This window comes from Arachis ipaensis, chromosome B4, assembly GCF_059453495.1.
Source record: "Arachis ipaensis isolate K30076 ecotype BB chromosome B4, ASM5945349v1, whole genome shotgun sequence".
Lineage (NCBI taxonomy): Eukaryota > Viridiplantae > Streptophyta > Magnoliopsida > Fabales > Fabaceae > Arachis > Arachis ipaensis.
Window position 1 is genome coordinate 2,521,727 of NC_142439.1, and position 17,266 is coordinate 2,538,992.

Here is a 17,266-nt window from a genome sequence, read left to right on the forward strand (position 1 = left end):
TTAAGGAAAAGTATATGAAACCAAGAGGTGATCAGTCAAAAAGTAAACAACTTAACTAATTTATAATTATATTTAATTAATTTTATTTGTTTTTAATTTATAATATTTGATATTAATTGTTTCTCACCCCAAATTAAAATTCTGAATGATACGTTGGAGAAATAGATGCGGAGATCATGGAACATCCAACAATCCCGATTCTTAGTATATAAAAAATTTATAAAATATATAAAAGAACATTCATTTAGTATGAAAAAGAAACATTTTGATACTTAGTAGAAGAAACATCTTAATGCCTAGCATAAACACCATCTACGTAGAGGTAGAGATTTTGGATTCACATAGAGGTATTTAGCTGGTACCCTCTTAGTTCCCTAGCATTGTTGTCATTTTAAAGGGTCTCGAAATGAATTGATGCTTTTGTAAGGAAGAATAATTTATCTTATAATAGTATTTGTTAGGAAGCAAATGGTCTTATACACGAGGATATCATTCTCAAGATAACTGCTTCACCAGCTCCAGCAGATGACCACGGAGAGGATAGAATGGGATGGAGGCACTCGAACGACGGTGAAGTCTCGGTTGGAGCAACCCATAAAGTGTTGGAAAACTGGTCAAAACACAAGGAAAATCTTTGGACCACGATATGGAAATGGAAAGGCTCGCAAAAGGCAAAGACATTCACATGGCAGGTGATGTATGGCAGAATCCTTACGAATAAAAAATTCAACCCCCTTCTAAGAGAAATTGAGGAGCTTCCAAAAAGACCTTGGGAGCTCAATTTTCAACACACCTTGAGAGAAGGAAACATGTGGGCTGATTGGCTTGCAAAAGAAAGTTTCAAACGGCAAAATGGGTTTGGCTTCATTGACAGTATGCCCGAAGAAATAGAGTCTCTATATATGAATGATAGAAGAGCAATAATTTTTTTTTTTGGGCCTTGGCCCGATGGTTCACCCAAAAAAAAAAATTCCGGATGTTCTAAGGAGTTAGAAATGGCCAAATTTGCAATTGCCCAAATTGAACAGAACCTCAAAGTATTTAAATCTCTCCTCTTAATTTGGAGATAATTTGATCTAATTTTATAAACTTATCATATTATTATGCTAATAGTCAATTAAAATTGTACAACCAAAAAAAAAGTCAATTAAATTGTCAAATATATATTGTAATATCACTTATCTTACTATATCAGCGAACTTTGATGCCATGAACAACGAATGTGACAGAAAAACTAATGTGAAAACTAAAATTTTTTAAGAATAAGTTTGATTAAAAAAAAAATTTCGACGACTAATTTAAAAAAGAATAATCTATCACAAACAAATTTGACTATTTACTCCGTTTTAGATTATATAACTTATTTATATAAACCTTGCTACTTTCATATTGATGTCGCTCCTAATTTGGAAATATCACCCTCAATACAAAATACATATGAATATTTTTCTTATCGAACTGAGTGATATTAATATATTATTCATTTCATAAGTGGTATAATATCCACAATATAAAAGATATCACCCCAAACAAATAACCTATTTGCTTCTCTATCTCCGAACTTAAGTTCTGCCAATAAGATATAAGCCTACAATGACATTATGCCCTACAAAACTTCATTCGTTAAGATAGAATGACCATATGAAAGCACATGAAATATATTTCTAATTCATCTTTAATAAATTTCAACAGCCACATGGATGTTATATCCATATACCTCACCAACCGCTCAACTGTTTTTGAAGCTTAGAATTGTGAGATGACCTGCCACCCTTGTCTTTGTATGAATTCCTGGATGCGAGGCTCTTTCGTCCCCTACGAGTTGCTGCTATGGCATGTCGTCTCTGCTTGTTCAAGCTCTTTGTGAGTTCTGCTTCGTTTTCCATTTCATTTTCTTCCTGTATACCAAATTCACCACTACCATCATGATTTTGACATGGACCCAGATAAAAAGCATTATATAAACCACAATCGCATAATTGTTATTTAACTCGTAATAATGGAGTCGTCATTTAGAATTTGACAAAACTAAATCTAATTGAAGTTGTGAACTAATTCAAGGGGCCATGCAAAGTGCCCTTCAAATCAGGGAAATAATATTCTATATTATACTAAGTTACCCTAAACAACATAAGCCTACGATTGACAAATTTCATTAATAATAATATGTCTCCATGTTCCACATACTGAAGAAAGGACACCGGACTAGATTCATAACCAGATAATATCCTAATTTGGGTCAAGTCCATGAATGACTTATTGATGACAAATAATGGCGTTCATTTTGAAATGAGCAAGAAATACACCGACACCAAGAGCAGCACTGTTCCTTACATTGATAAGCCAAAGACATAATATTCCCCCAAAAACTCATGAATCCTGGACTTTATTCTTGAAATCAAATATTTGGCCGAAGAAAAAGGTGCAGCATAAACATTATCATTAAAATAACCACCAGCCACCAGGTAATAAGAAATACAAAATCATTACCTCGTCAGTTGCATCTTCCCTTTCAGATGCACCGCTTTCAGCGGCTTCACAGCTCTCATCTTTTCCTTTGTTTTCATGTTCTTCATCCTGGTTATTTAACCAAAGCATGGTGTCATTTTGTACGAATAAAGCAATAATCTTATATCAACATTGAAAAACACAGAAATGAACAACTGAGACGAGCAGGAAAAACACAGGCAAGCTGCTTGACTGTCTCTGTACTAAATATTAGATGTATTCGTTATTCAAATTTAATTTCCAAAATATAGTTAGCATACGGAGAAGTTCACACATATCTACTTTTCACCATCTATGATATCAAAATTATCCTTTTTATATACCTGAAGAAGGATTGATTCATTCAGGTCTTCCACTAGGTCAACTTCACTATCTGAGTTTGTTTCAGCCTCTGCTCCACCTTCAATGAACTGCACAAAAATTTGAAGAGCATTGAGGAACAATCAAAAGCATGACAAATTGACACCCAGTGTATAAATAAAATAGGAAAAGCCAATCCACCAGTATGGAAGCAATTTCACAAATGAAGAAAAAGGAGGGAAAACATCTTGCATTTTTCATTTAAAGAAAATGCTTCCATAATTTCCCCTTCCTATATAGAACAAGAAAATCATTATACCCTCTGAATATCTTCTTCATCCTTTCTACTAAAGCCACTAGCAGCAAGTTCCTTGTCTAAAAAACCAGCACTTCTTTCTATTTCAGAAAAACAGGGCCTTCCATCTTCATCTTTCCCTTCATCAGAATCATCATTGTCATCAATGCTTTCTTGAAAAGAAAGATTGAACCTGAAATAGGGAAGTGGAACTGAGTTGTGAAAAAAAGCCTGATTGAACATCAAAGATTAGATCCAAAATATTTATCTTCAGCAAACCAAGTATGCGTTTGATGTACTATCAAGTTAGGAGATGCAGTATGGTGAAAAGACATGTACAAAATAACAAAAACGAAGAGGGAAAAAACATAATTTTTTTAAGGTAAACTATGGCACAAGACAGTGACATATATTAAGAAGTAGAAACTTATTGTCTCTAGATATACCAAGACAAAAGTTATGATTAGATGAAGTACAAAAAGGGCAACGAAACAAGAGTTCACTCTTATGGGCAAACCACATTGAATCGACATGGACAAGATCTTCAAATATTCACAAATGAGAATTAGATTATCTAACAAAAGAATGAGATCCCATGTGTATCATTTGTAGTATAAACCAAATACAAACAAGCATTTGAAATATCTCACAACATTAATGCGAGCTGAATTTAATGTAATTGCATTCTACATAGAGAGAAAAATCAAATGTCATACATATCTATCACTATTGGGGTAACAACAAATAGAATGGCAGTTCTCGACAAATGTCTTCAAAAATGTTTGACAGAAGAAAGACTTTGGCTTCACTTTTAGTGCTCGGCCAATGATCCTTTACAATTTACGAATTTGCCTATAGATTGAATGGCTTCAAGTGTATTGTTTTCCTTGAGTTTGGGTTGGCTATTTCCTATGTAATTTTCATCTTTAGTTTTCTGAACAGGAAATTGTCTTCCTATCATTGTAATCCCCTTCTTTTTGGATGAATTTATTTTATTATATCATAAGGAATTACTAAGTTTTTACCAAAATATGAAAGACACGGTCTAAGGAAGCACTATATATCAAGAAAGGATAGGAGAAAGGGAAGATTCAAAAGGAAATAGCGCATGAGAGCCCAAGTCCTCCAAGCATGTCCTTGATTGCACACTAAAATGAAATTTATAAAAAATGTCATCTCAACTTGGGATATCAGAAATAACTTAGAAACTAATTTATGAATGTTGAGCTAGCAGTTTGAGTAAAGTGATTGTTTGATTTATAACTTATTTTTCAGATTACCAAGACAGCAACAATCTACAAACAATGATAAATAAAAGCAAATCTTTTAACAAATACTACGCAAATCAAACGATTACAAACCTCTTTCGGAAAAACTTAAAGATACATTCAACGTCACGGTCAAAGTACCTGAAACAAGCATAAATAACAAGTGATTAAAACATAAGATGATATCTTGAAACTTAATAATTCTTGGCTTCCTTTTAATACCATATATCTGATGCCTGAAGCTAATGTAATGTCCAACAATACATCAACTACGTCTTATCCCACTGGACAGAGGTCTCCTACATGCATTAGACAGTACCTAAATATTGTATCAAGAATTCAAGATTCAATGGAAGTTTAGGTCTCTCCTAGTCACCTATGGTTTTTTTAGATATCCTACTCTAGTTATTGGACTATCGTTCATCTAACATATTGCCCTTATTGGGAGTTTTAGGGGTCTTCACATATGCCCTGCCCACTTAAGGCAAAATTCAATCATCTCTTTCACAATAAAGGCTGCAACGCTGTAACAACTCTCTCTAATGCATTAGTTCATAAGGCTACATTGTTGATTCAAAGAAGGGGAACGTGCATAAATGTTAAATTGTGGCAGAGTAGTGGCGTATGGTCATTTTGTTAGAGGGGAGAGAGAAATGAGACTGGACAAGACCTAGGAGAGTGGTGGCCTCTCAAATACCATCTTATATCATTCTTGTACTACTACTATTACTACGAAAGTAGAGTTACAGGGATATACAAACTACCATCTTATATTATTCTTGTACTACTTAAGCTTGTATAGGCATATACGAACTAAATATAACTAAATGAAAAATCCTTTTAAGGCTAGGGTGATAATAGAAGTTAGCATTTGTGTAAACATAAAATCAATGACAAACTATGAGATGTACATAATTAGGCTGGCAAAGAGGAGAGACTCTTACATCTGTGCATTACGATGTGATACAGATACCATTTGTGGAAAATCAATCATGGTAATTTTTTCATCATCATCAATCTACAATGAATGGAAACCAGCATAAACCAAAAGCAGAATCAAATAACAGATATCAGGAAATTCTAAAATTTAATACTCTTCTAAAAAGATAAGCTGACAAATGAGTAGAACGAACAAATGTACAGCATAGGTAACTCCGGCATACCATGATGTTAAATTCATTGAAATCACAATGAATCAGACCATGCTCGGCGAGCCTAACAACTATTCCAAGAATAGTCTCAAAAACAGTCTCTGGATTTTGTAATTGCTTCACCTGAACACTGAACAAGCAAAAACAATTGACAAAGGAGCAATATCAAAACAATAAAATGGGTAAAAATAACACAAAATAGGGCCAAAATAACTGAAAATGGAGAAAACATTCAAATAGCAAATATGTGAAAAGGAAACTTCATATGTTCTAGAGGACAAAGTGAAAGTAGAATGACATAGTGGTATTACATAAAAAATTTCTATTAGTTAAACCCACCGTAAAATTCTTAAAAGAAACAATCTAAAAAATTATTTTCAAAGACAGTGCCAAAATTAATCACTAGTGATAAACACAGCTTAAAAATTTTTACCTAATGGTTTTGGTGTGAACTAAGGTAGAAAATAAATTGAAGACCATACCCATAAGCTATAACAAAGCATCCCGATACATCATTAAACATTCCTTTTAAGATAAACTCAAAATTAAAAAGAAAAAAAAAAAGAAGAAAGAAAGGTTACCAACATACCGAGGACAAAGGATCCTCTTTACAAAAGTAATAGCTAATAAACAGAAAAAACACATCATAAAACCAAAAATTCCAATTTTTAAACATATATAAGTAGAGGCTGGATGTCTAATTTTATACCACAAGACTTATTTGAACAGAATTTTGTCATTAAATATATAAGAACACCATCATTTTCACAAGGTGAAAGAAAAGCAAGATCCTCAAGGTGATCAAGCATATCCACAAGTAAATTTCCATGGTTAAACATTTGGAAATAGTAGAATAACTCTACAAATGAGAGAGGGCATACATTACTTGTGTGCTTAAGAATGGAGGGGACGAACACCAATATATAGAAGAGTACAATAAATATAGGGAACCTACTCAACTACTTTCATAAACACAACTACTAACCACTAACCACTACCAACTTTCTCAACACCATGTACCCTCACCGTTGCAAAGCCCTACAAATAATTCCCAGAAGTACCATGATAAACAGGAAACCAGTGTCCAACAATGAAGGAATTGAACAATCCCGCTCTAATTTCCAAAATTTAGTCGACATATTCAACATGAATGTAATCCTAATCAGTTGCACTTCAATGCATTTAAATTATATATATATTTGTCCCATAAGATGCACTTTATGGTCAGACTCACTACACAAACAATTAGCATTGAAATGCAGTAAAGGTGGAGCGTAAAATTAAAGCATGCTTGGATAATATGAGGAGGACACTCACAGAGGATAACCTTGGACAAGTGACATGACTACACAGTGTCTGTTATGTTCTACAGCCTTTGGAACAGGAAAGGAATGTGTTTCCAAAGCCTGCTCAAGAAAAACGTGTGCTATTATAATATCATATATAAAGATGATAATTCATATTGTTAAATAGAAAGGCTGGAATATTATTGAGAAGGAAAACCTTCATGAAAGCAAATTCTTTAAGTGCAGCAAGCCGAGACAAATACAGCCAGTTATAACTACTTCGATGTCTTAGGTAGTCACGCTTTGATTTGACAGCTCTAAAAGAAACTCTACCAAGCCTGTGCAACTTCATAGCTAGAACAGTCCCATCTTCACAGACAACCTCAAATATATCTGGCAGAATACCAATGCCAGAATCAGAAAAAATACTCAAATATAATTGAAGAGGATCATATGACAATATCGAAGTACTACACTAGTTCTGCCAAAGCACAAAAGAAGTACCAGATTCTTTTCCGACGCCAATCTGGCGACCAACACCCACAAACACTCCTTTGTTCACCATTGTTTTAATGGCAAGATAATCATAACCAAGGTATGTAAGCCGGAATCCATCATCTGCACAAGTAAATTACGGTTTAATAGAAGGCCAATCAATATGAACTCTAATACATTATTAATTTGAATGTTTCAAATTCAATTTGCACCGGACCATCTATCACAATTATTTTCACATATGTGACAGCAATTTAAAACTAAAATTATAGTCATAATCAAATAGACATCAGAAGCAACCAACATTTAGAAGAGTCGTGATGCAACAACTTATGCTTGAGCAAGTTTTTCAAAACCTTGTACGTGCCCCCATGCCTGCACACATTCAGTAGAAACACAACTAAAACACCAATAAATTAAGAAAATATAGAGATAAATTCAATCCAAAAAGTCACTGAACATACTTGAGACGAGCAATTCGATCAATGAGTTCAGTAGGAACAATTTCATGCTGCAAGGAAAAGAATTTTAATAACTCAAGCTAAGAATAAAAACACAAACTAATAATAAAAACAATAAGTATAGCTTAATCGTTTCTTTTTCCCTAAATTTTAGTAAGTCATGAGTGTTAAGTTCAAACTAAAATCGGGAGGAAGGTGATAAAAACGTACATTCCTCATGCCCAATTCAACAGCAGTGAGAACCCTAAAATCGTCTTTGGACAGATATCTCAAGACATCTACGTCGAGCTTCATTGTCGTCTCACTTCTCCTTTCTCGTTTAGGCTTCTTGCATACGGAAAACAAACTGCTTCTGACAAGAGAAAGAGAAGCAAAATGCAAAGCCCTACCAAATAGAACCAGCGGCGATGGCGGACCAGTGGAGAAGCCAACCAGAGTAGACGGATCAGAGAAGACGGCGAACCAGAGGCGAGCAGGGGCAGAGACGATGGTAAGGGTTTGCGTTAGTGTGGGTAGGGTTACGGAGGGTTTCTTGCTTCTAAAAATTTTTTTTAATGTCTTTAATAAATTTTTAATAATAAAAACGAAAATATTAAAAAATAAAAAAAAAATATCTTTTTTTAAAATATTTTTTTGAAAAGATATTTTTTACATAACAAATAAAATATTTTTATATGATTATATCCAAACATAATTAATAAATAAAAAAATATTTTTATACAAGATATTTAAATATAAAATTATTTTTATTTTTTATAAAATATTTTAAAAAAATATTTTCTTACAAATTTACCCAAAAAAATTTTAAAAATAATTTTATATTTAAATATATGATAAAAAAAATTATCTATTAATTTATATTTGTATATAATAATATAAAATATTTTTTATTTATTTAATATGTAAAAAATATTTTTTTAAAAAAAATATAAATTATAATTTTTTAAAAAATATATTTTTTTATTTTTTTAATTTTTTTATTTTTACTATTAAAAATTTACTAATCACAATAAAAAAAACAAGTATTTAAAAAAACCATAAACTAATAAAACCGGCTTCTTTTGAGTTTTGACAATAACAAAATTTTCTTATATTTTTTAATAATAAGAGGAGTCTAATGTCTAATCATATGGCGGCTTTTAAAGAGTAAACAGCCACTCACCCGCTCCAGGATCTTTATCTCGACGAATACAATGATTTCTGAAAAATTAAAAAATTTAAATTGGTCTCTGTCTTTGCAAGTTTTGGGATAACGCCATTCTGAGAGTTTAATATTAAAAGCTAACGGAAAATGTCTATGTAGATCGTTAAGTGAGTGAACTGTCTGTTATGTGTTGTGCTGGCAATTTCGAATTAAATAAAAGACTCACACGAGGCACAGTAAAATTGGATAAAAACTTATTTGTCCAAATTTGTTAAAAAAAACCGCCTAACCCGCAATTGAACAAACGAAGACAACTACATACACCAAGATCGAAGAGGATGTTGCAATTGGTGAGACCATGAGAGTAAACAGAGATTGGAGACGTGGAGCACAGCGACAGTGTGATGGACGCGACAGTGTCTCACTCCCTACAACGATGGTGGAAGCTAGATGGCTAGGATTTGTTTAAGGGCAAAACAAGAAAAGCTCTAAACTTCACGAAACGAACATGTAAGGTAGTGTGAGGAGATTACTCGAGTGAAACGGATCGGATCGGATATGGCTAAAATCTTGATTCGATCCACACTAAAATCATCGGATCGGATTGAATCTAATATTCTTGATTTTTTAGCTTGGATCGAATCTGTATATTTGTGCATCGGATCGAATCAGATATATCCGCAAAACATATAAATATTTTAAAAAGCTTATTTTAATTAAAAAAATTAATAAAATATATTTTTTCACTTTTTTAAACATGTTTATTCTTAAAATATTATTAAACATACTTTTTTTTAGATAATAAACATAAAATAATATAACATATATGATAATTATTAGTTGAAATAAAACATAAAAGAATATTTACTTATTTATTTATTTATTTTTACGGATTATCCGATCATATTTGTGTGTGGATCTAATCCGATCTGATGGCTTTGCGGATCGGATCGATATCAGCTATTTTCGAATCGAATTCGAATGCAAATCGAATTTGATCCATGAACACCCTTAGTGATTAGGAGAAAAGGCTTGCAATCGGCACAAGAGAAAGAATCTGTTATGTTTTTTTTCTTTTAAAGAAACTTCAAATGGCGTCATTTCATCAAAATCAGCCGGGTTTTAGTTCGGTTTAACCGGTTGATTTTCGATCAATTTAGTGATTTCCAAACGTCTGAAATGGCGATTTTTCTTGTTGATCTGGACCATAGAGACTTCTAATTTTCAGTCAGACTGATCCGACTGACTGGTCTAGTGCAGTTCTTAAAACTATAGTTAGGGGTGACAACACTACCCGAATCCGTGGGTATCCACTCCGTCCCAATCCGTTCGGAGCGGGTAATTACTCACCTCCGCATCGGGATGAATTTTTGGACGGGACGGGACGGGATTGGGTTTATATTAAATCCGCTCCGGTATATATAATATATATATAATAATTAGTAAAATTATTAATAATATTGTATCATATTTAAATTTTTATGTTAATTTATGTTATGTATGTAATGATAGTTATATCAATTTTAAAATATAATTTTATTTGTTAGATTTTTATAATTATAAGAATGAGTTAGAATTTAACTTTTTACTATATGCAAATAAAAAATAGAACAAATTCAATGCGAGTTATTATAGAATGAAATAAAATCGAAAATGGTAAAAATCTGCCCCCTATCCCCTCATTGCCATTCCTAACCATGGTTGGCACAACAACCATAAGATACATGTTGTGCTAGTGCCAGGGTGTTGACATGAAGTGTTTGTTTTTTACCAGCCAACAAGTTAATGTGGTCTTCTTATTATTGCATTTTTGCCTCTGACTCGGGAGGATATGTGAATCTGAAATTAGACATGGCAAGTGCATAAACAATTTTTTGGTTTCAGTTTTAGACGGCCTTTTAGTTGGATTAAATCTTTAAAATGGTCTAAGATTGTTGCCGTGTATTAAAATTATTTTTGATATTTCAATTGTATTAATTATGTTTTTGAAATTAGAAAAATTGTACCATATTAATTCCTAATCCGTTTTTCATTAACGATACGTTGACCTGATTTGATGACGTGGATTTTTGGTGACACATGTCACCTCAAGATTTGGTCACGCTTAACGGTATGATGACGTGTTCGTCAGCGACATAGGACATGCTGACGTGGATGGTTATGGCACATATCACAATGCTATTTTTGTCATGTGTCGAATTATGTCACGTGTCATCTACTATGTCATCATTATATATGCACCAATTTGGTCCCTTATTTTGCACCAAATGACTCATTTTAGTCTCTAAAATTGAATGTCGTGTACCAAATTAGTCCCTTCATAAGTTTTTTCTCTTTTTTTTTTTGTAAATTTAAAATTTTCAATATTTTTTATATACTAATTTTAATTATATTTTTTATTATACAACTTTTTTTAATAAATTTTTAACTAATAATTTTAACTTATATCATTAAAGCACATGTTAGCTAAATTCAAAATTTTATTATTGCCTCTTTGTTTATTTGTATCTGTTTTAATACTGTTCAAGTCATGGTTACAATAAGTGTTTATATTAATTAATAGTGTACTATATGAAAAGGCCGTCTAGCTAAATTATAGATAAAATGAATTCTTATAATCGACTGTATAAATCTATCTTATTAATTTAGTCAGAAGTCAATTATATGGAGAATGGACATTCTTAAAACAGATGAGAATAATAAATTTATATTAGTTAACAAGTGCCTTGTCAAGTATTCTTAAAATATTTATTAAGGTGTTAAATATTAAATAGTTTGTATTAAGAAATATTATTATACTCTTAATTTACACTCTTTACTAAATCAATATTAATATTTCATATAATTCTTTTAATAAAATATTGTAAAAAAAATTTGTATAATCAAAACTAAAATTTTAAAAACATTTTTATAAAAGCACATGTATTTAAATAACTTGTGAAAAGATAAAATAAAAATTAGTATATTTAAAAATATTAAAAAAATTTAATTTATAAAAAAAAGAGAAAAAACTGATGAAGGGACTAATTTTGTGCACGACATTTAATTTCAGGGACCAATTTAGTGCATATGTAATGATGACATAGTAAATGATACATGGGCAAATAATATTGATGATTTGATGAGAAGAAGTGATGAAAAGTGGTGCGAGATGAGAAGGACGGTGTGGAGCAAGAAAAAGTTAAAGTTCCAGGATTAAATGGAGTCCAAAATCAAATGTTACCATGTCACCTAATTGTTAGAGCATCCAGCGTGGTAAGATTTTGTCATTTCAACACTTCATTTGCTAATACATTGCCAAAAAAGATTGAGAAACTAAATTGATGCCTGAACCTGAATCTGGAGGACCACTATAGTAAATTTTGAATTTCGAAGAACAAAATGAATAATTATACTAATTTCAAGGACCAAAAATAGAGATTTACTCATCTTATCCCACTTAATCTAATAACTATTGTCAAAAGCCTGTAAGCTACAATCAAAGAGAAAGCGTATGTTCATCCTGGAAACCATGAGAAAGTGTCTGCTCGCTCTATAATCGTCGTTGGTGGGGAATTGAACTTCGGAACTCTATTTGCATTATGTTGCTATTGCCTTCAATGTCGTGATCTTCACCGTCACCATTTATTGTGGTCTAACTATTTGTGGTGCACAAACGAGCAGCGTCTTTAGTGAGGGAGTGCTTAGACAGTGATGGAACTTGAGGACAGAACATGAGTGCTGTGATGGTGGCGATTGTCTTTCTCTGATATGAGAATCCGTTCCATGGACTCCATTTGCTTGTCGTTGCTGCTTTCACAGAGAGGAGTCTTGGTCGTTGTAACCCACACATCAGAAAGTAATAACTAGGCCGGCTCGTTGTTAAAGAAGACCAAAACATGCAAACAAAAACCCTCGTCAATTGTGGATTAGTCTTTAGACGTAACTCAGAGAGTAAAGTACCAATTCGGTCCTTGTCCATTTCTCCGAATGACAATGCGACCCTTAACCAAAAACACGATCCATTTCGGTCCCTGACCCTGTGCTCCATCTGCCAACGCGGTCCATTTGTCACTTTCACGGTGAAAACTCGACGGAAATTGCTGACGTGTGTAGGCGAGTGGATGACATGGATGGCTTGGGTGGTTACGTGGAAGATGGAAGCCCACGTGGATAGGTGAAATGGACAGGGTCCTTTCTGTCCTCGTCCACAACACAAAAACGCCATCGTTTTGAGGTTTTCAAGTGTCGTTTGGTTTCGCGCCTTATATGTTATCCCCTAAAGACCCCTTGACCCTCTAACCCAATTACATTCTAAACCCTAGCACATAACTCTCTTCTCCATCAAGGCAGGGGTGAGTGGTGAAAAGCTTGGTGACAAGGTTGCTGACGAAGCTTCTGACGGAGACGTAGACGGTTGTTGGACGGCGCTGTTGACGGAAGTTGGACGGTTCGCCACACAGCACTGATTGCTAAGGTTGGTGTCGCTACTGTCTCTTTCACTGTTTTGCTTGTGTGTGGTCTTCATTCTACAATTGTTGTTTGCATTCAGCCGTGGGGGGTAGAGAGAGGTTAAAATATTGTTTCTGTTGCCATATCTTAGGAGTTTTATGTATTTAAATAAGATGGAAGTGTAGAGATGTGTTAAAAAATTATTGAAAGTTGGAACAGATTATTAGGATTGTCTGTTTAAATTGATGTAAGATTGAAGAAACTGTGTTGCATGTTTAAATTTTTGAATTAGGAGTTAACAAAATTTTTTTGCACTTTTTCAGATGTCTGAATGTCTGGTAACCCCTGTGTTTCACCATGGGGGAATTTCAATAAGGACAATGAAGGAATTCTTAGCTACATGCATGAAAAAGTTCATAGGTGGCCACCAATGGATGTTGACCTGATTAATTACTTTGATTGGTTGCTTTGTTTAAAGAGTTAGGCTACGTGGAGTTTAAGACAATGTACTAGTGTGATATGACTGCCTCTGATATGGAATCTGGACTTCATGTCATTCACGGGGATAAAGAAAATAATGAACTAAGCGAGGGTATTAATAAAAATAGGCATACAGATGAATTTTACATCAACTTTGGTCATCCTGTAGACTTGCCAAAGGTAGTTGGTGATGGGGTTGGGAAGGAAGTTGTGATTTCTAGTGATGGCATTTTCCTTAAGTCATCATCATCTTCCTCGGATGATGGATACGAAAGCGCTAAGGTTGAGGCTTATAAGCCGCCTCCTCCTGGTTATGAGTCTGATGACAATGGGAGTAATGACAGTTTGAATAAGAAGAAGAACAAGTAGAAGACTCGAGTTAAGGAAAGGATGTCACCTAAATGAAGAAATAAAACTGGTGTGGCTAAGAAGAAAGGGACTAAGTCAGCTAAGGATGAGCCAAAGATGTCCCTTAAAACAGCTAAGAAAAAGGCTAGTAGGAAATACTCTGGTGCTAGGAGAAAACATGTGCTAAAGGAGGGGCTTGGTAAGCAAGGTATGCAGGGGGAGAATAGTGGGCCTAGACCAGAGCTTGGAGGCCCAAGAAGCTCCAAAGAACATGGGCCTACTGGAGGGGATGCAACAAATGCTGTTGATGGAGCTGAAGATCATGTACCAGACCCAACTACAACAGAGCTGGATAGTGAATATGAGAAACCTTATGAGTATGAAAGTGAGGTGTTCAATAGTCCAGTTTCATCTGGAGATGAGGGTAAAACAGCCTATGACACTTTTGATGAGGACACTAAATATGGTGAGGTCCAATTTAAGGTTGGACAATTGTTCCCCACTATGGAATCATTCAAGAAAGCCTTGAAAGATTATTTTGTGCACGAGGGTAAAGATGTTTTATACATTAAGAATGAGTATTTGAGAGTGAAGGCAGCTTGTGCAGGTGAAGAATGTCCTTGGCTAATTTTTACTTCTTGGAACAGTTCAAAAGGTTGCTTTCAGATCAAGACTCTTTACAATGAACACAATTGTGGACGGGATTTTGTTAGCAACTTGGCTGATAGAGCATGAGTGACTGATAAGTTAGTTAAGAAGCTCTTCACAAAGCCTGACCTGAAGCTAGGTGCAGCTAGGGATCACATGATAGATGAATACAATGTGAAAATCAATCCCAGAATGGTAGCTAGAGCATTGAAGGTTTTGCGAGAGAGGTTGTCATTAGGAGTGAAAAGGCATAGTATGGAAAGACACGCGATTGATTACCTTATGGAATTGCATAGAAGTAACCCAGGATCAACTACCTTGATGGAAGTAATTCCCCAACCTGAATCCCTGCCACTATTCGATAGGTTATACATTAGTTTGGATGCCTGCAAGAAAGGGGTTTAAGGAGGGATGTAAGCCACTAATAGGGTTGGATGGCTGCTTCTTGAAGGGTCGTTATGGTGGGCAGCTTCTAAGTGCGGTGGGACAAGACGCAAATAACCACTTCTATGTCATTGCATATACAGTGGTCCCGAATGAATGCAAGGACACATGGAAGTGGTTTTTTACGTTACTGAAAGAAGACTTGGGTGAAGTTCCACAACATGGGTGGAACTTTATTTCTGACCAACAAAAAGTAAGTTTCTTCAGTTAACAACTACACTTTCTTATTTTAACTTAATTACATGTTCTGTCAAATGTTACATAATTGTTGTAGTGGTTGTAGCTAGAAGTTGAGTTTACTTTTTATTTAATTAAACACAATGCTATTATTTACGAATCTGCATAGGGTTTGGAGTTGGCAATGAAGGAAGTGAACCCTACTGTCCATCACCGAAACTGCGTTCTTCATATTTGGAAGAACTTTATAAAACATTTTAAGGATGAACAAACAAATCGGATGGTATGGGAGTGCTCTCGTTGTACAACATTTCAAGAATTCAGCAGTGCCATGGAGAAATTAAAAAAACTGAATGAGGGAGCTTGGGAGTATCTACAGAGGTTTGACCCGGGTGTGTGGTGCAAGACCCATTTTAGCCATGGGCCCAAGGTTGACAACATAACGAACAATATGTGTAAGGTGTAGAACACCAAGATTGTTGAATACAGGAAGAAGCCAATTATGTCGATGTGTGGAGACTTGAGGTGTTACATCATGAAGAAAAGGGCTATGCACAAGAAGAGACTGGAGAACCACATTGGTATCTTGGCCCCTGTGCAGCAGAAGAAGCTTTATCAGTTTATCAAACCCAAGAGTACCAAGTGGAGAGCAATCTGGGCTGGTGATTCTGATAGAATACTGTTTGAAGTTCATATGCAAAGGCATATGGTTGGAGTAAACTTACAAAGCAGGACATCTACCTACAATGTGTGGCAGCTAACTGGTATACAATTCATCTTCTTATATGGCTGGCCTATTTAATAAATGTAAAGTCTTTAAATACTTGATATTTTGTTTACATAATTTGTGTACAGGCATGTATTGCAGACATGCGGTTGCAACCATGGCTAAGAAGATGGGGTTGAAGCCAGAGAATTTTGTGCATAAATGGTTCACAATGGATGCTATCAGACCAGCCTACTCACACTGCATTAATCCAGTTAACAGTGAAGAATACTGGACCCCAACTGATTCACCACAGCCACTACCTCCCCAAATTAAGAAAGCTGCTCATCGTTCAAAAATAAAGAGAAAAGTCGATTCTGTGAAGACGGAGATGCATTCCCACAAGGCCAAGAAGACATTCGAGGTGACTTGTAACAAGTGTGGCCAAACGAGTCATTACTACAAAACATGCTCAAATCCACCCAAAGATCCTAATTGGAAGCCTATGACCAAGAAGGAAATGAGGGATTTGAAGAAGTCTGCTCTAGTAGTGGACTCTGCTAGCACCACACAGGTATGGCTTCTTTAGGGTTCGATTTGTCATATCATCAGAATGGTTAAGGATTTAAGTGTCAAGTGATAGGTTGGTCAGGATTTTAATTGTCATTGCAAAAATTGATGAAGCATTTAATTGCCATATCTGTATAACGACCCACACAAAACCAAGTTGGTGAGGAAAATAATCTGAATGCTAGTGTTGAAGGAACTTCTCTGGATCCTGTGGTAAGTAGTTTGTAGGGTTGCTTAGTTTAAATGTGTTCATGAATTTTATTGTTGATTATAGATTGAGATGTATACTATTTATGAATGTAGAAAAAGGCAAAAAAATAAAAAAAGAAGCTACCTAAATCAACACCAAAAGAAGGTACAACAGTGGGACAAGGAGATGAAATTCCTCTTTCACAGTCTGCTCTCCAACCAAAAGTTGTAAGTGACATAATTCACAATTGCATTATAAATAGTAATGTTTTAATCTTATTTTTTGTTTCACATAATGCAATACTGTTGGTTTACAGGTAGCATCTGAGACCCCCAACTTGAATAACCCACCTCCATAAAGGATG

At 34.4% G+C, this 17,266-nt stretch overlaps 1 protein-coding gene and 1 pseudogene across 1 annotated transcript; one reads left to right on the plus strand and one right to left on the minus strand.

The window, feature by feature from the left end:
- Positions 1–1,444: 1,444 nt before the first annotated feature.
- LOC107638247 (protein serine/threonine kinase) lies at positions 1,445–8,291 on the minus strand. The gene is made up of 13 exons (XM_016341425.3): positions 7,975–8,291; positions 7,768–7,814; positions 7,608–7,678; positions 7,313–7,426; positions 7,026–7,201; positions 6,840–6,928; positions 5,535–5,652; positions 5,316–5,389; positions 4,465–4,512; positions 3,128–3,296; positions 2,832–2,918; positions 2,491–2,577; positions 1,445–1,898 (listed from the first exon to the last, which is right to left on the minus strand). Exons 1-13 carry the CDS (start codon positions 8,056–8,058, stop codon positions 1,719–1,721), a joined length of 1,344 nt encoding a protein of 447 aa, XP_016196911.1. The 5' UTR covers positions 8,059–8,291; the 3' UTR covers positions 1,445–1,718.
- Positions 8,292–14,377: 6,086 nt separating this feature from the next.
- Positions 14,378–17,260, plus strand: LOC107635794 (uncharacterized; annotated as a pseudogene).
- Positions 17,261–17,266: the final 6 nt, after the last annotated feature.

Coding starts and splice junctions, on each gene's coding strand:
- LOC107638247 (XM_016341425.3), bottom strand. CDS start 8,058: ATGAAGCTCGACGTAGATGTCTTGAGATATCTGTCCAAAGACGATTTT. Junction 7,679..7,767: donor GATCGAATTGCTCGTCTCAA/GTATGTTCAGTG, acceptor GAATGTGTGCAG/GCATGGGGGCACGTACAAGG. Junction 7,202..7,312: donor TGGCGTCGGAAAAGAATCTG/GTACTTCTTTTG, acceptor GTATTCTGCCAG/ATATATTTGAGGTTGTCTGT.